The sequence below is a fragment of the Phragmites australis genome, chromosome 18 (genome assembly GCF_958298935.1).
Source record: "Phragmites australis chromosome 18, lpPhrAust1.1, whole genome shotgun sequence".
Lineage (NCBI taxonomy): Eukaryota > Viridiplantae > Streptophyta > Magnoliopsida > Poales > Poaceae > Phragmites > Phragmites australis.
Window position 1 is genome coordinate 616,115 of NC_084938.1, and position 23,536 is coordinate 639,650.

Here is a 23,536-nt window from a genome sequence, read left to right on the forward strand (position 1 = left end):
GTGGTCCACGGTCGGTGTATTAGTTGTGTGTGCTTGAACATTTGGTATTGATCGTGTGTGAGTTCGAGAGTTTGTTATTCTTAGAGACTACCATCTCCTAGATTGCTCGGTGGTGGGTTACCGACGATCTCCTCAAGTGAAGATTATAAGGAGGTTCAGAAGTAGCAGCAGAACTCACAATCTCTGGAGTGGAGGAAGAGTTGGCCATAATAGAGACAGAGAGTACATGTGTGCAACCTCGTAAGGAAAAAGGTTGAAAGAGACCCAGCTTAAATGTGACTGATCTTCCTCAACAGAGACGTAGGATATTAATGGATATCTGAATTTTGGTAACAAATCATTTATCTCCTTATTTTCTTACTCTTGTGCATATGCTTATTTGTATGTGCATTGAATTAATTTCGTGATATTCAATATATCATTTTGCATTGATCGGATGTTTCAATGAACAGTATCAGAACATTCGATGAATAATACTTTTAGAACATCTGATTAGAGTTTTTTTTCTTGCATATCTTGCTAGATTTAAATAATCTTTATCACGTTAGGATTGTAACATTCACATTTGTTTAGTATGTTTGTGCACTAGTTGAGTCTAACATATTTAGTTTTTTCACTTATGAAAAATTCATTAGTTTATTTTCGCTGTAAGTTTAATCCAAGTATCAAAAGAGGATGAACTTTTAAAAAACAGCTATTCATCCCCTCTAAACAACTTCATTATCCTTTCAGTACATTACTAATTCAAAATTATCTATGTGTTGCAGGGTTCACTATTGTTCAATGTGCTGATCAATTGCAGTTGTTGCAGCAAGATAATGGATGAGATATTTTTTTAAAGGTGCAATTTTTTTTTGAAGTATACGATCAAAATTATAGATATAGATTGTGGATATAAAGAATATAAAGATCTCTTTCGGAATGGCCGTAACGATGAGCTTTGGCTTTCACTTTATCCTGCTTGCGTTGTACAGGGGTTTTAAAAAAACTTATGTGACCATTGTTGGTGTGACATGAAACAATTTATTTGAGCCACATCACCCATGCTATCCACACCTGCACTGACTGAGACACAAACCATGATTGACGTTAATTAGACGAAGGCGTCATCAATCAATTGGCAACCGTTAACCATACTAGTACTAGAGGCATAGTTTTATTATGTCGTAAATTTCCTTGCAAGATAAAATAAAATAGCAACCGAACACATAAAATTCGTGAAAACAAGAGTATATATATTCGAGAAAACAATGGCTGTGCTGGTGTATAAATTTCCTACCTGCATGGAAATTCCATTCTCAAAGAAAAAAATTATGTGGGCTCTGTTGTTGTGACATGAAGCAATTTAGGGCTTGTTTGTTTCAGCTTCGGATTCTGGCTTTCAGCTTTTACAATTCGAAGCTGAAACAAACAGACAATTTTTGGTTATAGCTTTTTAAAATCTGCTGGTTGGATTGTGATAATCTGAGAAGCTGGTTTTTCTCAGCTTTTGATAGATTGTGAAAGTCCATTTTACTAAACTGTCCATTAAAATTTTTTAGAATCTACAGTCTAAAAGCTTTTCACAATCCAACTTTTCACGATCCAGCTTTTTACAATTCAACTTTTATAAACTGCTTTTCAGAATCTTTAGCTGAAAAAAACAGGCCTTAGTTGAACCACATCACCCACGCTATCCTCTCCGAGAACGGCACCGCAGACTGACAGGTGGGTCCACAGTCACGAGGTCCCACCAGTCAGCGGACTGGCTGTTCTCCCTTGTCCGCGCACGCCGAAAGCGCGACCGGTGTATCCAGGCTAGCACTAGCGCAGCGCGCGACGGGCCCACCCACGTGCCTCCCCCGGGCCCACAAGGGAAGCCACCTCACCTACGCCGCGGCGGTCACGGGATGGTCCACGTGTCGGCTTCGCTGGGCTCGGTGCGTCGGACGGCGTGCGGGCCCCACCCTGCCTGCTTTGTTGCATTAATCACACTGCGCTATTTTTTACTAGGCCCCTGTGCTTTGTGTGATTTCCTTTTTCATCCAAATGGTCAAACTCTGATCGCAGTCCAAGTGAGGCAGCGACACGGTTATTGGACGGACCCCCACTTTAGATTCTTTCCAAGAGACTTCGTTATGGACAAACGCGACAAGAGGTTTCCAGAAATGAACTCGCTTTCTTACAATTCTTTATTCTCCCTATTCTCCCTAGTGTACTTTTTTTTTGTCTGTTTTTCTTCTTAGAACTCCTCCACTTTATTTGTATGTACATTCGTAATTGGAAACTCATGTTAAGTATAAACTTATGACGATGCAAATACTCACAGGTATCAAATTCGTGGATATCATGCGAGAGTTGAGAGCAAGGAGGCAGCTAAATGACAAGAGCAGACGAACAACTTGCGTGTTGTCATGAAAATATCACGGTTATTTATCGACCAATGAAATAATCATTTAGTAGCTATACTATGATAGCATACATCAACAAAATATCTTGTAACCGTTATGTTCCTACGAATTTTTTAGACTTTTGAAAGAACTACAATATGAAATTGTGTCCACAAATATGCATTAACAACAAGGAAATTGTGTGGAAACCTCGACAAGAAATTCAGGGAAACTTCGAACCAGATGGTGATGGCACAGTTATTGATAGAGATAAACCGATATCAGAAAGATTCAGGGTGCTATCTGTAAGAGAAGAAAATTTGTTACATTGAAATTTCTTTTCATAATCCCTAGCTTCCAGACTCCTCTCTCTCTCTCTCCGCCGTGTTCTCCCCTCCAACTGAGATCACTGCGCGCGACTCCCGCGCCATGGCCTCGCCGCCGCCGCCGCCGCCGGCTACGAGACACTAGCAACGCTCCTCGAGGCAGCTGCGGCCGACCCGGGTTCGTGCCTGTTGTCGCTTCTTTGCTTTTGTTTCCCTCGATGTGATCTTCTGGTTCAAGTTGCATCTCTTCTTCTTTCGCCCCGAAAGAATGTTCCTTTCTTGCTCGCCGGTTGCGGTTTCTGTTGAAAGACGCGATCTTTACGGTCGGCACGGCCTTCTGTAGGAGAAGAGGAAATATTTTTTTGCTCTTTAACTCATCTTGTGTTGTGGAATATAGGCTTGGATTTGCTGACGAGGGGAAAGGGATAATAGAGTGAAGGAGGCGGGGGAGAAGATGACTTCCGAAATGGTAAAGGCGGCGACGAGCGAGAAGCTCAAGGAGATGGATTGGGCTAAGAACATCGAAATCTGCGAGCTCGTGGCGCAGGATCCTGGGTATTCTTGCCATTCCCGTCTGCTCCTGCTGTTCCACTAGATTTTCTGTTCAAAATCATTGGTTTTGCTATTAGCATTGCGATTTTACTAGATGAAGCTTCGGTTAATGAGTTTGGCAACAAGATGTATCTCTTTTTTTTGGTGATATTGAGTGCACGATCTGTTGATCCTAAGACAGCTATCAGTTCTTTGTTGCCAGTTGGCGTCATGTTTTTTTCTTTATGTAAATCATGGCTCATGTGTTGCCATTTGGAAAGAGTGTTTTTGCTTACTTGAACGATTTGTTTATTTTACGTTCCTGTTACTGTCACCAGAAAAGCGAAGGATGTGATCAAGTCTATAAAGAAGTGTATAGGGAGCAGGAGCAAGAATACTCAACTCTATGCTGTTATGGTGAGTTATATGCACAGCGGTAGCTCCCATGTGTCTTGATTCTCCGATTAAGTGCTGCACTATGCAAGTCTAGATTAGTCACAGGAATGCACTCCTTGCATTTCTTCATAGTTCATATCAGGGACATGTAAGAAGAGAGGAATTAGTTGTGCTTTTTACAAACCCCCCCCCCCCCCCCCCGGGATTCCCTGAAAAGAAACTGTGTAAATCCTAAAAAGGACTTGTTGCTAATGGTTTGGTGCAAATCACTTAACAGTTCCTTTGATTTTGAAGGGAGCATAGAACTAGGAGTACCTAAGATGTTTTCTTGTCTGTGGGGTGAATTATATGCTTTATATATTATTTCTGGATCTTTAAAGTCTTAGCTTAGTTCTTGTTGTAACGTTCCTGCTATCACTATTCCTTTTTTTTTGCCATTTTTTTTTTGCGAATCTGCTATCACTAATCCTAAATGACCTGCCATTTTCCTTGGGTAATTTTAATTAACTCATCGTAATGTGCATCTGTATTTCTATGATTAATCTTTAGTCTTGATTCACTGTGCTGTTTGTTTCAGCTATTGGAGATGCTCATGAATAACTGTGGAGAGCCTATCCACAGGCAGGTCATTGATAATGGGCTTCTCCCGATACTTGTAAAGATAGTGAAGAAAAAGGTAAGTTCTTCCTCACTGAATGTTGGAGGACAGTTGTGAAACTTTACTAATTGATGTTGACATAACACGCTATCTTGGTTGCAGACAGAATTACCAGTCCGGGAAAAGATATTTCTTTTGCTGGATGCGACCCAAACATCCCTTGGTGGAGCTAAAGCAAAGTTTCCTCAGTATTATGAGGCATACTATGACTTGGTGGTAGGTATCGCGTTATACATTTTAATTCTTTCACTTTGTTCCTTCCTTCTCTCTCTTGGTATCATGTTGCAAATTCCGATAGGGCCAAGTAAATCTGTATACTGTAAGGATTTTTACTGGAATCTTTTCCTGCACGCCAAGAACAAATGCATGTGCTCTTCTTATAGGAATTCATTGATAACATGTGGGTGTCATAAAAAGCCTCAATATTTTTTTTTTGTTGTGCTGTGTTTTTGGTAGTTACATGGTTTATGGCTTAACCACTTCTATGACTCTAATATGCTCTGCAACTGTTCTTTTCATTGTATATTCCTTTGTAACGTTCAGAGTAGAAAGTTGACACCTTTTTGGGGTGTTGTTACAGCTGAAGCTATTATTCTGTTTGCTTTTGTAGTCTGCGGGTGTGCAATTTTCGAATCGTCCAAACATTGTTGTTACGAGGGCAGAAGTTCCAGTCCCAGAAACAAGAACAGAACCAAATAAGGACGGTTTATCTTCCAGACTGAATGAGGGTCAGAGGGAAGTGCACACTCAGCCTGCTTCTGACACAAGGTACTTTATTGTCATCAATAGTCCGCACCTCATGTTGTATGTTGCATTCAAATTGATTTTCCCCAAAGTTCTTTCTGAAATTTTGGCATTGCCTATATCTTTTGGTTTAAATATCTTCTTAGCTAATGCTGTAAATTAAGGTAGCGTACCGGCACTCTAGCCTTTCTATATTTGGGTCAAAAGTTCCATGGCGACACTCTTGTTTGTCTCTTTCCTGGTGAATAATGGTAGTTGCCATCCATTCTCATGTCATTTTGGTAACAGTATTACAGAGTTCAGTGTATGGTAATATTGTTAAGTTGTTCTCTATGCCATTTTTGGCTGCTCTGAGCTATCCTTGTTGATGAATTTTGAGTTGTGGTAGGAGCCAGTAGCATGATGTTCAGAGGGAATTGGTGAGTGGTGACGACAAAATGGAACACCATGAAGCAAAGCATATTTATATGTGACATTTCACCCTGTATTAATGATCCTGTGTTTCTTCCTTCACCATTACTTCCTTCTGGTGGAATCTTATGTTGTACTCTGTACTGATTTATGTTCAGTGATCAGTGCAGTTGTCTTTAGGATGCCTTGATTAGCATACATGGTAGTCTACAGTGTTGCTTAATATTTTCAGACAAGACAATTGCATGTGACAAATATTGCTTTATCGCTGTTGGATGACCAAATGCATATTGGATCTTCAAAGTTCTAACTGTACATTTTGGTGTATTTCAGTATAATCCGGAAAGCCACTAGTGTCATGGAAGTTTTAAGGGATGTGCTTAATTCCGTGGATCCTAGACATCCTGAGGTATGAGATGAAATCACTGTTTGCATCCTCAATCATGTTTTTTTTTTTTCTCGAATACGCGAGAGAGCTGCTTAGCCCTGGCTGCACACCACAAAGTGCCCTCTACTTCCACTGCTCGCACAACTTTATTTGCATCAGGAGAGGTAGCATTGAAAACACAATCATTTTGATGTTTCCAAAGTTCCCAAGCAACTAGAATGATCAAGGGGTTAAGCCCTTTCCTTTGCTGCTTGTCTACCCGCTTGATTGATCGACTCCACCAGGCTGAAAAACCATCAACATCAGGAGGTGGCACTAGCATTTCGAGACCAACCCGCCGAAAGACAAAGAACCAAACTTGCCGTGAAACCACACAGGAGATAAGGAGGTGTTGCATTGTCTCACCAGATTTAACACAAAGAGGGCAGCAGGGAGGATGAGAAAGATCTCATTTCGCTAATCTGTTAGCTGTCCAACAACGATTGAGTAGGGCCAGCCATATGAAAAATTTGCAGCGCAGCGGAGCCCATGATTTCCAAATCCTCTTTCACGGTGCCCACAAAGAAAGCTTTAAAGGCTTACTTGCAAGAATATGTCCCCGAGCTAGATAATTTCCAAGAGTGCTGATCCTGCACATCATGCTGTAGAACAATATCTTCCATCAAATCCCACACCATCAAATACTCCTCAATGGCTTGCATTGTTAGAGCACCTTTTATATCAGAGACCCAATGGCGGTTATCAAGTCCCTGAGCAACTGTCCTTTGATTTATAGCTCGCTTCGGGACCAACGCAATAAGATTAGGGGCCAGCTCGGCTAGAGCTCAACCATGCAACCATCTGTCAGACCAAAACTTGGTGTCCATTCCATTACCAACCAAGGTCACAGTAGCCATATAAAACATTGCTTGAGCACATGGATGGACCTGCACTTGCATACCGGACCAAGGTCTGGTAGGATCAGTTTTTTTGCAACCAAAGCCACCTCATACGTAGAGCCCAACCAAGAGTAGTCAGATTATGGATACCCAGGCCCCCATACTCAATTGGGAGGCAAACTCTCCACTAAGCCACTAGGCAATTGCCGCCATTAGCTTGCTCCTGCCCCTTCCAAAGAAAACCTCGTCTCCGCTTGTCAATTGCCATGATAACCCATTTAGGAAGAACAAAAGCAATCATGAGATAAATAGGAACGGACATGAGCACTACCTTGACCATGATGAGTCTGCTGGCCCTGTTCATCGAGGCTTTCCATCCTGGGAGATAATTGGCCACTTTATCCACAAGAGGTTGGAGTTCTGCTTTAGTGGGTTTTCTAACTGATAGAGGCAAGCTAAGATAAGTGCAAGGAATTTTTTTACTTCACAAGACAGCACCCCATGAATTACCTCCAGGTGCTCATCCTGGCACTGAATAGGTGTTACTGAACACTTTAGGATGTTTGTTTTGAGGCCAGAGGCTGCACCAAATACCTAGAGTATACGTGTAATCAGTTCAAGGTCCTCCTTCCTTGGCCAAAGAAAAAGGACCGCATCATCCGCATACAAGGATACCCAATGTAGGATACCTTGGGCAGCAAGTGGCTGTAAGAATCCACCTTGACATGCTCGAGGAATAAGCGTTCATGACGAGTATGAAGAGCATGGGGGAGAGAGGATCCCCTTGTCTAAGACCCCAGTGGTGCACAATTTCATCACCCTGTTCACCATTCAACAACACTCTGGTGGAAGACGAAGCCAAAAGAATGCATAACATGTCACACCAACGATGGCCAAAACCCAATTGCTCTAGCACTTCCAATAAGAAAGGCCATGAAACTGAATCGAAGGATTTGGAGATATCCAACTTTAGAAGAATGTGTGGCTCCTTGGATCTGTCCAAACTCTTGGCTGTTTGTTGGACAAGGAGGAAATTGTCATGTATACATTGATATCCAGATTTCATCACTTTCAATCCTTTTGTTCTGGGGAAGCTAACTTGCGTGAGGCACGCTGTATTCTTCTATCTAAAAATCAACCTGCTGTCAAATCTTACACCTTTGTACTGTATTCTTGCAGGAGGGAGCGACAGATGAATTTGTTTTGGATCTTGTAGAGCAATGTACATTTCAAAAGCAACGGATAATGCACCTGGTTATGACATCGAGGTACATGTTCAGATTTTGTTACCATATTTCAGTTTTTCTTCTGCTTTGACATACTGCTGCTGTAATGGTACGGTCCTTGGTTTTTTTTTTTTGGGGGGGGGGGGGTGGGGGGATTATATTTCTCCATATAAGCAAGGGCATGGTAATAAACTGCTAATAGTTACACTGATATTAGTGTTTTCGCTACTATTTGCTAGGGATGATCTGGTGGTATCGCAAGCTATAGAGCTAAATGAAGAGCTGCACATGGTCCTTGTTCGACATGATGCATTGCTTTCAGTTCAACCAACTACAACATTAGCTTCTAATCTGAAGGAAGAAGAGGAGGAAGAAGATGCTGAAAGTCTCTATCGGAGGTATGATCTATCATTCTTTCTTCTATCAATGGTGGAAGGCAGCCTCTTACGGCATTCATTCTTTCCCTGTTGAAACAGGCTGCGGAAGGGAAAGGCTCTATCACAAGATTACCAAGACGACACCATGCCATCGTTCCGTTCCATACCCGAGGACAAGATGCGGCGTCCACTCATCATCCAGCCGCCTCAACCCGAGAAAAAACTTGGAGCGCTGAACATCCGCTTGCCAAACCCAGAGCCGAGACCTGAACCTGCTCCGTTGATACCGCCGCCGCCTGCCAAGCACGCCGAGAGGGAGCGGTTCTTCAGGGAGAAGAGCACAGACGGTGTCACCAACTTGCCGGACCACCTGAGGGGCCTGTCGCTGCACAGCCGGGACGGCAGCAGTTCGTGCAGTGGCAGCACTGATTATGGCGACTGAGGGGGAGTGGCAGTACATACAAGGGTTTGGTTCTTCGGGTTGATCTTTCATGTCATCAGGCGATCATACACCTCTCTCCAGAGAGGCCACGAGCCTTGTCTTCTTCATACTGACCTGTGTACACTTGGTTTGGTAGCTAATTCTTTTCTTTTTCTTTGGCTGGCATTGGGCGACCGTTGTGTAGGTGTGTTGTGGGGTTTTCAGATCTACAGATGATTGAGAGCTGTGGTCGATCTGCAGTGCGCTGCAGGATGGGGTATACTTTTGTTAGAAGCGTTGGTCTGCTTTCTCCTTTTGTCTTTCTGTTTGTGGATGTGGTGTGCACTTGGTTGTGTCAGGGGCGTGCGTGTTATTCATTCAGCTTTAGCTAGCTGCTGCCGGCCCGGCAGCAAATGGTCGGTCGTTATCGTTGGTAAAAGCTACTGTGCAGTGCAGTGACACTGTAAGGCACCTAGTCCAGGGTTCGAAAATGCGATCACAAACCGCGAATATCGATGCTTAGCGGTTGATTCGCTAGCACTTGTATTTCGAAAACCGTCGCTTATCGGTTGAATTTGAATTCAAATTCAAAAAATTATAAAATCTGGCCAAATTTTCACTTAATTCTTTGAATTTTGATCAATATTTGAAGAATTCGTTGGGAATGGATTTCGGTGCTGCACCATATTTATGAACCCTGCCCTAGTCTGTATATCGGAATTGGTCTGCTGCTTACTCCAGTGAAGAAAAATGGTTGATGTTTTGGACGGTCTCTGCAAATAATTGTAGCCATCGATTTCTCTCGTGACCTGGGTTCGAAATCTGGATAGAAAACTAGCGTCTGTTTAACATAATTATTATACTAGTATACAACCATGAGTGTCAAACACAAGCATATATATAGCTTAGTGGTTCACTGATACAGGGTGAAAAATTATTGCTAGTAACCTCTCATATTGATTATATAAATTTGTATAAATTGTTAGATATATATAGTGGAGTGAAACCATGATCATCTCAGTTCAAGCTTCGCCTCTGAACACAAGTAGCGTTATATTTGGTTTGCATGATATGATACGATACGAGCAAATTTGTGTGACAACACAAGTTTCTTTTGTAGCTGAATTAAATATATGCAAGGCCAGAACAATGCGTAGAGGAAACGAAGGGTTTCTTTCTCATCGCCAATGTCTCGACGAGTGCAACGCGAAGCCGGACAGGAGGAGGAAGCCGGCGATGGCGGCGGCGGAGTTGGGCTTTGGACAGTGGATGGCGCCCAGGACCAGGACTTGGATCCGCGGAGGATGAGGAATGCGCGTCTGCCCCCGCTGTGACGTATTCCTCTAGTACGCCACCACTGTAGGGTTACGGGGATCCTGCGAATACGCCTTCCCTTTCCTCTCCTTCCCCCTCTTCCCTCGTCTCCCTTCGTTCGCGTCCGAGATGGCGGCGGAGGCGGACGACCCGTCGGCGGCGGCCACGCTGGAGAAGTTCAGCCTCTACGAGACCCGCGCCGTGAGTACTACGACTCATCCCCCCCCCCCCCCCCCACATCCCGATTTGGGAGCTTGGTGGGATCGCTCGCTGAACGAATGAATCCACCCGAGCTATTGGGCAGAGGTTCTACGTGATCGGGAGCTCGCGGGAGAAGCGGTGGTTCCGAGTGCTCAAGATCGACCGCTCCGAGCCGTCGGAGCTCAACGTCAGCGAGGACCTCGTCTGGTACTCACTCCAGGAGGTCAAGAGCCTCCTCCAGCGCATCGACGAGGGAAACCGGTCCACCGGTGGGCTCACCTTCGTCACCAAGGCGTACGGAATCGCAGGTCCCTATTTTCAGTGATCAATTGCCCACCGCATTCATTCACTGACTCATCTCTATCGCCCTGGATTGGAATGCTAACCCTGGTTCCACAGCAGCTTCTTTTGTAAATTAACTTAGAAATGGTTCATCTGAGGTATTCTGCTGGGATTGCTGATGTTTTCTTTTTCAGCGGATAAATTGTTAGTGATTAGCAGGGTTTGTTTCGATTGTTGTAGAAGACGATTAATGAATTCAAAATATAAATAACTCTGTTGCTCTGTGTAAGGAATGCCCCTAGAATCTCTTGGCGAAAATTCGGTTGTTGCTTACTGATATGAGTTTTCCAATCAGCCGATGTGAGTAGTTCTGAACAGAATAATGTAGAACTGTAGAATATAATGAAAATAAGGAGAGGTATTTACAAACCTTATGTTTATTCCCCAAGTTGGCAACTAACTTCTTCTTCTTCAAGAAAAAGGCTCATATCCTTTTGTGGTTGCTTCTCAAGATTCCTGTTTTTATTTTCTTTTTGCTATGTAGGTTGCATCAAGTTCCTGGAGTCGTATTACCTGATTTTAGTTACCAAGCGCCGCCAAATCGGTTGCATTTGTGGGCATGCTATATATTGTATAGACGAGAGCCAGATGATTACCATCCCACACACATCGGTGCAGACAGATGTTGCAACCTCTAAGAATGAGCTGAGGTATAAGAATGAGCCTTTTCTGCACTGTTTCATATTTTTGAATTTGTACATGCTAGTATACGTTTACTGAATTGAAAAAACATTATTGCCTCCGTAATAGGTACAAGAAGCTTCTGGCTAGTGTTGATCTCACCAAGGATTTCTTCTATTGCTACACATATCCCATCATGCAGAGCTTGCAGCAGAATGTCACGTCTGCAGGGATGAAGGAAATGGCTTATGAAAATTTGTTTGTCTGGAATACTTTCCTGACAGAGCCAATTCGTTTAAGGTGCCACAACACTCTCTGGACAGTACCTCTTGTCCATGGTCACTTCAAGCAGGTTCTGAATAATAAACTGTCTACTACATATACTTTTTCTTTTGCTACTGTTACCTTTTCTATTGTATGACGCTTTGGAATTAGGACTTATTGCTTGGTTGATGAGTTCCAATTGAATTATCTTAGACCTAGCGTATTGTGTAACTAAAATAACATGCTTCACATTTATTTTCCAGGTCAAACTTTCAATTTTTGGCAGAGAGATAAATGTTGTCCTCGTCTCTAGAAGATCCCGACACTTTGCTGGGACACGGTACGTTTTACTTTTATGTACTTTACAATTATGCCATATTTCTGGATGTCCTTTTGCCTTTGTGTAAGCTGAGTTCGTTATTGAGGCTTATGTCCTCTTCCATTGAGCATTCTTTTTTTGTTGCTGTTGAGTTATCAAATGCATATCTTGTTTAAAAAACTTATCACATGCATATATAGGCTATTTTTTTGGGTGAATCAGTGCTCATACATAACTTTTCAGTCAACAATCATTTTCTATTGTATTTTATTCACTTTACCACTTGACACTTCTTCTCTATGCTCTGCAAGTTATACATTATCTTGTTCAATTGAAAATTTACAAATTTCCACATGGTGTCGGTAGGTATTTGAAAAGAGGTGTGAATGACCATGGGAAAGTTGCTAATGATGTCGAAACAGAGCAGATAGTATTTGAAGAAGAAGCTGGTTCATGTAAGGGAAGAATGAGTGCTGTAGTACAGATGCGAGGATCAATCCCTCTCTTTTGGTCGCAAGAGGCTTCACGACTTAGTCCTAAGCCTGATATTTTTGGTTAGTAAATTTTGTAAATAATTGCTTATAATCTCAGACCAACAAACAGTTTGATTGCAAGATATTCATATATCAAAATAAGATTATATTTTCTTATGGTCGAGTATGAGACTTGCACATCTGAGAATGTTCTTGAGTTTTGGCTATTAGATGCTTGTCCAACTCCTCAACTTCTAATCTGACCATGCTTCTAGAATCTTGAAATGCATAAATTTCTCAGTGCTTTCTCACCTTCTGATTTCACTGCAGTGCAGAGATACGATCCTACATATGAAGCAACCAAATTACATTTTGATGATCTCGCTCAGCGATATGGACATCCTATCATAATACTCAATTTAATAAAGGTACATACCTGCAACTTGATTTTGCAATCCCAAATTATCTTCATATGTTGATGTAGTTATGATTCTCCCGAATCATTAACTTTAATGACTCCTTTGTGTCCGACAGAAGAAAGATTATCATTATCCTGATCCATTTTCCAAAGTAATTTACTTTCTTTCCCTTAGGTATTTGAGGCTCGAATTCGAACTCATGTATTGCACATAAGAATTGGTTGCTGCAGTTACACCCTTGATATCTGTTTGGAAATGCAATATTCTTTTTGTGTGTATCTTTCTGGATTCTTCATGTTTTGCCAATTCCCATTACAAGTCATACTGTATAAAAGTACTGTGCCATGTGGAGTCAAAACTGAACCAAACATTTTATATCTTTTTCCTGATTAAGTTTGGCTTGGACATTTTGGTTCAATTTTCTGGTGTAAGTGTGTAAGTAGTTGCTATTTCACTTGTTTGTACTGACAGCCAACATGTTACCCTTCATCCTCAATATGTTACTCATCAAGTGTTTGTGTTCTCTATGCAGACTGTTGAAAAAAGGCCACGCGAAATGATGCTCAGGCGTGAATATTTTAATGCAGTTGGATATCTTAATCAAAATGTCCCAGAAGAGAGGAAATTGAGATTCATCCACTGGGATTTTCATAAATTTGCTAAAAGGTTTTCAAGTGATTCTTGCTAGCTTCAAATTTGTGCAAGCTAGTGTTTGCTCACTTGCTAATGTTTCCCATTCTGCTTTGTCAGCAAATCCGCAAATGTATTGGGTGTTTTAGGAAAAGTTGCAGGTGAAGCACTGGACCTTACTGGGTTTTACTACAGCGGAAAGCCAAAGGTCCAGAAAAAAAGGTCAACTCAACTTAGTCGAACTGGCACTGCAAGGTACATATGCAATTTGTTAGGAAGAACAGAATTTCACATAAAGTAAATGTGTATATCGCTTACAACATACAGAACTATTGCATCCTTCCATCGTGTAGACTTTTTCATCAGAGAATCGACAAATTGAATATAAGAAGCGAGCAGTTGCATATACATGTAATCATCTATTGCTACCACACTAGCAACTGGGGGTAGCACCGATATTGGTATCAGCTATGCACAGTGTAACTTATAAGCAGGGATGGAGCTAGAAATTTTCTATCAAGGGGGCCAAAGAGCAAGAGCTAAACAATAAGAGGTTCCCCCTAGCCCCCTGCTACCTCCGTCCCTGCTTATAAGTATTATCCATCTGAGGCCTGTATGCTAATGCAAGATGATCGCAGCTATGGAGAGTATAATTTAAGACTTATCTATCTAAGGCTTAAATACTAACGCAGGATGACCACTGTTGAAGACAGCTTACCACTACAGTTGATCAGATTGGTTTATGTCTAATAAAGTTACATGCCATTGAAGAATGATATTGGTGCTGAGTTGTCCAAATGATGTTTTTCTTTTTTTTGGGAATTTGAACGCACCATTCTTTTCCAAGGAGCAAATTTCACTGTAGGTACCTGTCCATTACTCAAAACTTTGATTCAGTGACACATAAGTTCTGGCTTTTTCAATTTATTTTGTTGTTTTCCACTTTAATGAACTATCATTCTTCAAATCTCCTTTTAAGAAAATTTCTAACATGGCACGCCACCTCACATTATGTGGTGCATGCTATGTGGCACTAGTTCAATGATATCGCATACTAAGTGGATCCAGCTGTACCTGAAACTTTGGGGACCTAATTGTTTCATTTCATACAAAAATTATAAGAATGTGTACTCTGTTGAAGTTTTGAATAAAGAATTTGGATATGCTGCTGTCATGTCATATGATGGAGGAAGGAGCAGCACAGAACCTTCCTAGGGCTGGCACGTTACTGTTCACGCGAATAGTACCGTGCGTTACTGTTCGCGCCCGCACAGGGTTGGTTTGTTCCTTAGAGATAAGATTAGATCAGTTTGAGTTGTTATCTATTTCCTTAGTTTTAGAGATAGGTTGCTTAAAGGTCAAGTTATCTCATCTATATAAGGATGGGAGTGTAATGGTTTTCATTAAGCAAGAAATATATCAAGGCTCCTAAGAGGTTCTCCTCTATCCCTGGCCTTGTGGGCATCGGCAATGGTCACGCCGCTTGGGTTCAGAGCCATCTAAAGTATGGCCATGACACCTGCAAAATCAACTCTTTTTTGAGAGAGCACAGTAGCACATTTCCTAACTGTAAACTGACCATGTTTTCCCCCTTTTTGCACAGGGATGGCTCCCTTGATATAAGAGCTAGTTCTGGAGATCTTTCAAGGCTCTCGAGTAATGCTGATGCACTTAGTTCTACAGCCTTTCAGGATATGAGAAATGAGGCTAACAAGCAAGGGCCTCTTGGTGATACTCCTTGTTATCAAACTGGTGTTCTTCGTACAAATTGCATAGACTGCCTGGATCGCACAAATGTTGCACAGTATGCTTATGGCCTTGCTTCTTTGGGGAGGCAACTTCATGCAATGGGACTGACAAATGTCACAAAAATCCACCCTGATAGCAGCATTGCGTCAGCTTTAATGGAAATGTATCAGAGCATGGGTGATGCACTTGCTCATCAGTATGGAGGATCTGCGGCACATAACATGGTCAGTATATTTTCTTTATCATGTATTTGCGTTGAATGAAAAATAAGTGTTAGTCATGTGTAATGATCATAGGGCCCTCGCGGGATTTGTGTGTATGAGGTAGGAGGGGTTGCATGTATGATGTACTGTTGCCTCTTTGGCTCTTCCCCTAGTTTCAAACATTCAATACTCTCCAATGAACGCAAATTGCATCCATTTGTTCCCTTTCAGGTTTTCCCTGAGAGGCAAGGGAAGTGGAGGGCTACTACTCAGTCTCGGGAGTTCCTGAAATCAATTAAACGGTATTACAGTAATGCCTACACTGATGGTGAGAAACAAGATGCTATAAATCTGTAAGTCTGTCATGTGGCTTTACCATCTTGAATATATTAACCAGACAAGATAGTGGATGAGCTCTTGAGCTGTTTACTGCCAGTGAGTGCAATTTGATTACCTCCTCTGATTCATAGTTTGGTGATATTATCAGATTTCTGGGATATTTTCAACCTCAAGAAGGAAAACCAGCTCTTTGGGAGCTGGATACTGATTACTATCTTCATGTAACAACATCTTGGGATGATAGCTACCATTTGAGGCAAGTTTTAGCAATTCTACAGTTCAATTATTATGACTTAACGATTTTAGTCCTTTAATACATTAAGATGTAGCACTTGATGTAAATTTCTCCTCCATAAATTGGTGTTATTCCTGTAAACTGACAGTTCCGCTCCTGGAAATAATGTGTTTGTGGGATCTGGAGTTGCATTGCACCCTGGAACCATATTGAGCCCAGTTCCAGCATGTAAAGAGGATTTCTCAAGGATGAAACTTACTTCATTTGACAAACTTATAGAAAGGACATGCAGTTCGATAAGGAATGTAAGACTTCACTATGATGCTGATCTAAGGCCAAGTGGAGGTGTCGGAACTTCTGGAATGGCACCAGATGCAGCGTATGTTTTTATGTCACTCATGGTTCATGATTGGATTTGTTTTCTTGATGTCACCCTTATAATTTGTGTTTCTGGCTTTAGTGAGATACAGCTTAAAAGCCCAAACTGGTTGTTCGGTCAAAGAAAACACACTGAGACAACTCCAACAACTAGAGTTACTCTGGTAGAAAATACGAGCGATGGTAACAAAGATGACTCTAATGTCTCTCGATGTGGGGAACTGAATTGGCTATCCTCAGCTGATTCATGCGAGGAGGACATTTTCAGAAGGTGATTTAATAAATTGTTATAGCTCTTTACAAATGTATCTTTTGTCAGTTCTTTTGACACCCATCATGTTCACAACCTATCCGTGGACAAATTTGAACTTTTACTAACTATTAATTATGCAGGTATCTTGCCTTCACCACAGCAGATGTAGAGAATGGCTGGTATGGTGGAACACTGATATACGACCAAGATGAAAACAGCGGGGCGTACAAACATTATTCTGAACTTTGCCAGGTGAGCATTTCAATGGATGCACATTGTTCTTGGCAATGCTAAAATCTCATCATCTTGCTTCCGAATGTGTAACTTCACATATTTATGTTTGTGGCATTGTAGGGACCTGTCATGGATCCTTTCGAGCATGACCCCGAGAAAGAACGGCATTACGCGGAGGCCCTCAGCGTGGATATTGACATTGCAAACGATGCACGGGTAGAGGCAGAAATGCAAGCCGCACTGGATGAGTATCAGATCATAGGGTCGGACCTCAGCATCATCCCTTCATGCGGAGCACTCGCCGAGGATCCAAGCCAGCTCACGAGGTGGATCATCGGAGATGAGAAGCTGCGTGTGGGTACTGCACAGTAGCCCCTTTTTTTTTTGTGTGGAGGGCCGTACAGTACAGGTCGCTTAGTCGACTTGTGATTCATTCACCGACTCATGGTTTGTGTATATAGTACAAGTGTTCTATAAAAGAATTACGCGCTGTATGTAGCCATTTTTCTGGGAGCACACATCCAAATAATCATTATTGGAGGTAAGCTCAGCCTCTGTTTGTGGGAGACCGCGGCCTCCTCTGTCTTGCCTTGCGGCTCTCCCGTTGCTAGATTTGCATTCACAGCTTGTCACCATGCTAATCCGGTTCCGTTGGGTCACATCCTTACCTCTTGTGCCGTTGATACTAGCCCACTAGCTGTCCTTTGCCTCATGTGGTCTCACCGCACTGCCTTATTCGTTGGGCCAATCTGCTTCCCTAGCATCCTTCTGGGCTTCGGAAGAACACTGGCGACCCCAAAAATCCCCTCCCCTCCCCGATACCTAAACCTTGCTAGCCGTGGCGGTCATCGTCGCCTAATTGTCACTCCATCTAAAATTTAGGAAGCATGATTTAGAAATGGCACTGGAAATCGACCAAGGCATGTGAAGCATGATTCATAGTATGGATGAGGATCACAGAACAGGTCGCCTCAACAAACACTGTCTATAGGATAGGACAAAATCCAAAAATAGTCAATATACGTGATCGTATTTATTATAATAGATAATATGTTACCGTATTTATAAATTTAGTATGTGTATTCGGTACCTTGTTCACCGAAAACGTGTTTTCGACACCTGAAGTGCCGAATACCGTATTCGACACCTCATATGCTGAAAATAGCTGTATTCCGCACCTGAGATGCCGAATACAGTGCACAATACCATATTCGGCACCTCAGTTGCAGAATATAGCCTGCCCTGTGCCACCCTCACGTGCCCGAAGAAGCTAGCAAGCAGTTGTACTTGCGTGTTTAAGTTTTTTATTTAACTCTCGATTTTGTTTGGAGTATAAAAATAGTCTAAAAATTCTAAACGTTTTCATGAGAAAACTATAGCTCACTAGCAACCCGTTTTTACTTGGTTTGATTAAAAAAGCCTGAGCCAGTATTTAATTAAAATTCTCCAAATAAGCCTACTTTTATAAATTCTAGCAATTTTTAATGCCTCAAATAAATTCTCAAAAATCAAGAAAAATTCATTAATATTCTTCTCATGTGATGTACTAGTTTATAAAAATATTTCCAACCCTAGGTTATTTTGTGAAAAAGTTAGTTTCTTTGTAATGCTTCATTTGTATGTATTTTTTATCATTTCATATGATATTCTCTTTTTAATTCAATTTGAATAAAAAATTCAAACATGCATAAAACATTGGTTCTCAGATAAATATTAAGCGTTTGTAATGCTCCATTTATATATATTTTTATCATTTCATGTGGTATTCTCTTTTTAATTCAATTTGAATAAAAAAAATCAAACATGCACAAAATATTGGTTCTCAGATAAGTATTAAACTTTTGTAATGCTTCATTTATATACATTTTTACCATTTTATGTGATATTTTCTTTTTAATTCAATTTGAATAAAAATAAATTCAAACATACACAAAACCTTAGTTATCAGATTAATTCAAACATTCTCCATTTAATCTGTTGCCAGCACCAAGCTAAAAACGTCGAGCAACCACTCAGATTAATATTAAGCCTCTTCTTGCTATTCTCTATACTTCATTTTCTTCATCGATTCTCTCTTCCTGCTTTGAGAGATGACATCCCTATCGGCGTGCTCCTTATCTGGTTGTTTAAATTTAAGATATATCATTTGTCATATTTAATTGATAAATATTAAAACTTGTCGTATCACTACCTGCTTGGAAAAGATAAATGCAAATATATATATATTCGCGATTCCTGAGTTCTATACTTCTTAATTGTGTGGCTTTATCATCTTAATAGTAGTTGTCAACCTGTCATACATCACATGAGAAGAGTATTAGTGAATTTATGATTTTTTGGGTTGTATACATCAATATGAATGTTTGAATTTTTTATTCAAATTGAATTAAAAAGAGATTATCACATGAAATGATAAAAATACATATAAATTGAGCATTACAAAGGAACTTACTTTTCCATCAAATAACATAGGGTTGGAAACATTTTTATAAATTCGTACATCACATGAGAAGAATATTAGTGAATTTTTATATATTTTTGGGAATTTATTTGAGGCATTAAAAATTACTATAATTTATAAAAGTAGGCTTATTAGGATAATTTTGGCTTAATTTTTTGGATCAAACCAATTAAAATGAGTTGCTAGTGAGCTCTAATTTTCTCATTAAAAATGTTTAAAAATTTTAGACTATTTTTGTACTTCGAAATAAAATTAAGAGTTAAATAAAAAACTTAAATATACGCGTACAACTGCTTGCCAGCTTCTTCGGACATGCGAGCACGAAACATGAACATGCGGGCTGTATTCGGCAACTGAGGTGCAGAATACGATACTGTGCACCGTATTCAACATCTCAGGTGCCGAATATAGCCGTTTTCGATATATGAGGTGCAGAAAACATGTTTTCGATGAATAAGAAGCTAAATACATATGTTAAATTTATAAATACAATAATATGTTATCTATTTTAATGAATTCGATCATGTATATTGGCTATTTTTAGACTTTTGCCCAATAAGATATAATCGAAGTATAAATACGCTGTTCTCGTCTCCACGAATAATTTAGGTAACTAGTACCAATTGCATAGCTTTTTTGACGCATCCAAGATACTCTAACAAAGAACAACAACTACTTACATACACATCACAACAAATAGTACTACATACATTGCATTACAAAATAGAGCAATTGATGTTATATAAACAAGGAATCCAAATCAAAAGCCAACTCTTGTTCAAGTAAAGAAGGCAGCTGCTCGGGGAACTGGCTCCTCTACCTTTGCTAGTCAACAGTACCGGGGACGGTAAAATCAGCACATTAGTCTTATAAACAGTACGAGCGTTACAGTATTTTACTGCAAATTACTGTTCACACTCTCGTAAATTACAATTACACTAATGTTCGCCTCTGACTTTACCCAGAGGAGAGAACCAATACTAGCTGAGAGAGAGTAGCAGCTTCAGTACAGTGTCTAGTTGAGTTGGCTGAGGCCATGGCCATGTCTGTCTCCTCCCGCGCCCTTCTTCGCCGGATCGGCGGCGCCCTCCTCCGCCGCTCCTTCTCGGCGGGGGCCGAGTCCGGGTCCGCCGCGGGGTACCACGTGGCGGGCGGGCCCAGCTACATGCGCGGCGCGGTCTTCTGGGAGCCGGGCCGCCCGCTCACGCTCGAGGAGTTCCGCATGCCGCGACCCAAGGCCGGCGAGCTCCTCATCAAGACCAAAGGTTCCGCCTTTTTCTTCCCCTTCTTTATCCATGTCGCTATGTTTCAATTTTCAATCAACATGAATTCGGTTGCTTGTCCGATTGTCTCTCTAATTTAGAATCCTCAAGTGGATGTTGGTGTTTAATCATGTTGTATAATCCATGAATTAGAGCTGACTGGGGTCTCAAGTCAAGTGATTTGACTGCACAGTCTCTGCTCTGATGCTCGACTTGAGATCCTGCATTATGTGAGGGCGATGGGGTTGTTACAGATTGGAGTATTGGGGTTTGTTTTCATGAACTAATCTGACTCCTAAGATTTTCATCTGATGTGGGGTCAACAAACTTATGCAGCTTGCGGTGTTTGCCACTCCGATCTCCATGTCCTCAAAGGTGAACTCCCTTTCCCAAGCCCTTGTGTTGTGGGCCATGAGATCACCGGGGAGGTTGTCGACCACGGTGCACACACGCCGGTGGAGATCATCAATAGGTATTTATATCGATGCAACCGAGCTGATATGCTCGAGAAAGAACTGCTGCCTATCCTGGCAGATGTATATCAACATGGTGTCATTGCAATCATATAACAAGTGGCTGTTGATTCAGTTTTGTCGATTTTCTGATACAGTGTGTTGTTTTCGAATTGATTGTTTCTTTCCTGAAATTATTCCAGGTTCCCAGTTGGAAGTCATGTCGTTGGTGCGTTCATAATGCCCTGTGGGAACTGCTTTTACTGTGTCAAGGTACAGCTTCTTTGGATCATGACATCCCTTTTTCGCTAGCGCATCGATGTTTTCTTGATTTTATGCATGTGCTTTAATTTGATACAGGGCCAAGAAGATCTGTGTGAGTCTTTCTTTGCATATAATCGTGCTAAAGGAACTCTATATGATGGTGAAACTCGACTGTTTCTACGCGGCAATGGTAATCTGGGAATATTTCTTTGATCATTCATCAGTAATGCTGCAGTATAATTGTGTTTTGCTCAAAGTATCAAGAAATGTTCCATCTACAGGGAAACCGGTGTACATGTACAGTATGGGCGGCCTTGCAGAGTACTGTGTTGTGCCAGCCAATGCACTAGCAGTTCTTCCTAATACATTGCCATACACAGAGTCTGCAATCCTTGGATGTGCAGTGTTTACCGCGTATGGTGCCCTGAGGCATGCTGCTGAAATGCGTGCTGGTGATTCAGTAGCTGTGATTGGAGTTGGAGGGGTTGGATCAAGGTTAGCTGATGCCTGATATGAGGATGTTTCCCATCCATGTTTCTCTATTTAATTTTGACTAGAAAAACAGAAGCATGACTATCTTCTCTCTTACTGGTGGCTTAAAAGTAGATATTTTGTTCACATATCCTCATATGTCAAACATTTGCAGCTGTTTACAGATAGCGAAAGCCTTTGGAGCTTCTGAAGTCATTGCAGTCGATGTTCTTGATGAGAAACTCCAGAATGCTAGAACACTTGGAGCAACCCACACTGTAAACGCGGCAAAAGAGGATGCTGTTGAAAGGATAAAGGTATGCATCAATTGTCAAGTTCTGTGATTTATCAATGTAACCACTGAAGTTCACAAACTACTCCTATCCGCTTTGCTATAAATGTTGAGGTTGCCTATCTTGCTATTTCAGTTTCTTTTGTGTTTGTGGACTGCATGTTAATGTGCATATTGAACAAGTCATCCGGTGTCCCTATTCAAATGTGAATGTCTTACTTTTCGCAGGAAATTACTGATGGAAGGGGTGTGGACGTGGCTGTAGAGGCACTTGGTAAGGCACTGACGTTTGCCCAGTGCACGAAGAGTGTACGAGATGGAGGCAAAGCTGTTATGATTGGGCTTGCTGCAACAAACGTAGTGGGGGAGGTTGATATAAACCGTCTCGTTCGACGACAGGTGCACAATTGAGCTCCACTGAAGTAATTTTGGCCTGTTTTTCTCAACATTTTTTTTTGAAAAAAATGTTTTTCCAATGAGCTGCAAAAAATAATGTTAGCCCAAACCTTGAGTTGTTGGCTGCTGTGTCACACAGTCAAACTTATCTTGTTGGTAAAAAAAATGCCTTTGGCAATTACTCATTTAGGCTAAATGCAGCCATCTTCTTGATCTTATGCTCGTAAACTGAATATCATAGTACCTGAAACTTAGGAATAAACTGCTACATGCTGTGCTGATATCGCATCTTAAGTTTATTATAATCTCACTAAAAGATTATACCATGATATAATATGCCAGCAGGTGCTAATATTTGTCTTGCTCCCCTTGCTTCCATTATAGTATATGCTTGGTTCCTTAATCTTTATATGTTTACTTGGAACTAGGTGAAAATCATTGGATCATACGGTGCGAGGGCCAGGCAAGATCTTCCTCAGATAGTGAAGCTTGCCGAGAGTGGCGCCTTCAATCTCCAGAATACCATATCGAGGAAATGCAAGATCGAAGAGGCGAACAGCGCCTACGAGGATCTCAATCAGGGCAAGATCGTTGGTCGAGCTGTGGTAGAGATCATGTAGCGCTAATGAAATGATCAATCTGGGTCGAACAATAAGCGTGTGCTCCGTTTCAACATAGCATGCCTGGTATTGTCTTACTCCTCAGTGACTCTTTCTGGATTGTCTGAAACTATTGACGCGAAGCAATGTGGAGATTTTTTTTTTTTCCGAATACGCAGGAGAGCCTTGCATGTATGCCGTCGTCATTCTGAAAATCTTGATTACAGTACTTGCATTTAGCCGCGAGAAAGTCAGCATGGACCACAATCAATTTCCTTATCAATCATCATCCAGAAACACAATAAAAAAGCCTCCATAAACCAATCGACAACGCTGAAACCATAAAATGAGGTAAAAAGAAGAAGAAACCAATTACCAGGACAAAAAAAAAGTTCAAAAGTGAGCCTGTTACATCAGTATCTGAAGCATGTTACACACAATTTCCCTGTCCCAAAATTTCTGGGACAAGCTCAAGGTATCAAGGCACCTAGGCTTGCAACGATAGAATGTGAAGCATCGCACGTACTACATTTGAACCTTTTTTGTTTGGAAAAATATTTTTTTTGTTGGAATGTCAGATGTAATTAATAACCCCATCTCGCCCCACTGGTAAATAGGGCGCCGTCGAGAGATGGCGAGC

At 41.3% G+C, this 23,536-nt stretch overlaps 3 protein-coding genes across 4 annotated transcripts; all 3 read left to right on the forward strand.

Annotated features, from left to right (window-relative positions):
• The first annotated feature begins 2,712 nt into the window (after positions 1-2,712).
• LOC133898820 (TOM1-like protein 5) lies at positions 2,713-9,041 on the forward strand. The gene is made up of 10 exons (XM_062339576.1): positions 2,713-2,873; positions 3,093-3,250; positions 3,565-3,643; positions 4,200-4,298; positions 4,383-4,496; positions 4,891-5,048; positions 5,769-5,844; positions 7,881-7,969; positions 8,167-8,325; positions 8,404-9,041. The coding sequence occupies exons 2-10, from the start codon at positions 3,150-3,152 to the stop codon at positions 8,744-8,746; spliced, it is 1,218 nt and encodes a 405-aa protein (XP_062195560.1). The 5' UTR covers positions 2,713-2,873; positions 3,093-3,149; the 3' UTR covers positions 8,747-9,041.
• An 877-nt stretch (positions 9,042-9,918) lies between these two features.
• Positions 9,919-17,265, forward strand: LOC133898860 (phosphatidylinositol-3-phosphatase SAC1-like). Of its 2 annotated transcripts, XM_062339652.1 has the most exons (16): positions 9,929-10,240; positions 10,344-10,548; positions 11,067-11,232; positions 11,333-11,555; positions 11,731-11,807; positions 12,153-12,340; positions 12,590-12,687; positions 13,211-13,344; positions 13,429-13,563; positions 14,912-15,281; positions 15,492-15,613; positions 15,748-15,855; positions 15,983-16,213; positions 16,295-16,483; positions 16,606-16,717; positions 16,820-17,265. In XM_062339652.1, the coding sequence occupies exons 1-16, from the start codon at positions 10,169-10,171 to the stop codon at positions 17,069-17,071; spliced, it is 2,682 nt and encodes an 893-aa protein (XP_062195636.1). In that variant the 5' UTR covers positions 9,929-10,168; the 3' UTR covers positions 17,072-17,265. The 2 variants fall into 2 exon arrangements, with proteins under 2 accessions (XP_062195635.1, XP_062195636.1); XM_062339651.1 differs by having other exon boundaries at positions 9,919-10,240; positions 15,983-16,483.
• A 2,873-nt stretch (positions 17,266-20,138) lies between these two features.
• LOC133899601 (uncharacterized) lies at positions 20,139-23,068 on the forward strand. Its single transcript, XM_062340610.1, has 8 exons — positions 20,139-20,425; positions 20,759-20,894; positions 21,078-21,147; positions 21,235-21,328; positions 21,420-21,633; positions 21,785-21,926; positions 22,130-22,300; positions 22,726-23,068. Exons 1-8 carry the CDS (start codon positions 20,197-20,199, stop codon positions 22,915-22,917), a joined length of 1,248 nt encoding a protein of 415 aa, XP_062196594.1. The 5' UTR covers positions 20,139-20,196; the 3' UTR covers positions 22,918-23,068.
• Positions 23,069-23,536: the final 468 nt, after the last annotated feature.

Excerpts from the sequence above, each read along its gene's own strand:
- LOC133898820 (XM_062339576.1), top strand. The coding sequence starts at position 3,150 with ATGACTTCCGAAATGGTAAAGGCGGCGACGAGCGAGAAGCTCAAGGAG. Across the intron at positions 3,644-4,199 it reads CTCAACTCTATGCTGTTATG|CTATTGGAGATGCTCATGAA; the intron begins GTGAGTTATATG and ends TGTTTGTTTCAG. Across the intron at positions 4,299-4,382 it reads TAAAGATAGTGAAGAAAAAG|ACAGAATTACCAGTCCGGGA; the intron begins GTAAGTTCTTCC and ends TCTTGGTTGCAG.
- LOC133898860 (XM_062339651.1), top strand. The coding sequence starts at position 10,169 with ATGGCGGCGGAGGCGGACGACCCGTCGGCGGCGGCCACGCTGGAGAAG. Across the intron at positions 11,233-11,332 it reads ACCTCTAAGAATGAGCTGAG|GTACAAGAAGCTTCTGGCTA; the intron begins GTATAAGAATGA and ends CCTCCGTAATAG. Across the intron at positions 11,556-11,730 it reads TCCATGGTCACTTCAAGCAG|GTCAAACTTTCAATTTTTGG; the intron begins GTTCTGAATAAT and ends TTTATTTTCCAG.
- LOC133899601 (XM_062340610.1), top strand. The coding sequence starts at position 20,197 with ATGGCCATGTCTGTCTCCTCCCGCGCCCTTCTTCGCCGGATCGGCGGC. Across the intron at positions 20,426-20,758 it reads GCTCCTCATCAAGACCAAAG|CTTGCGGTGTTTGCCACTCC; the intron begins GTTCCGCCTTTT and ends AAACTTATGCAG. Across the intron at positions 22,301-22,725 it reads ACCGTCTCGTTCGACGACAG|GTGAAAATCATTGGATCATA; the intron begins GTGCACAATTGA and ends ACTTGGAACTAG.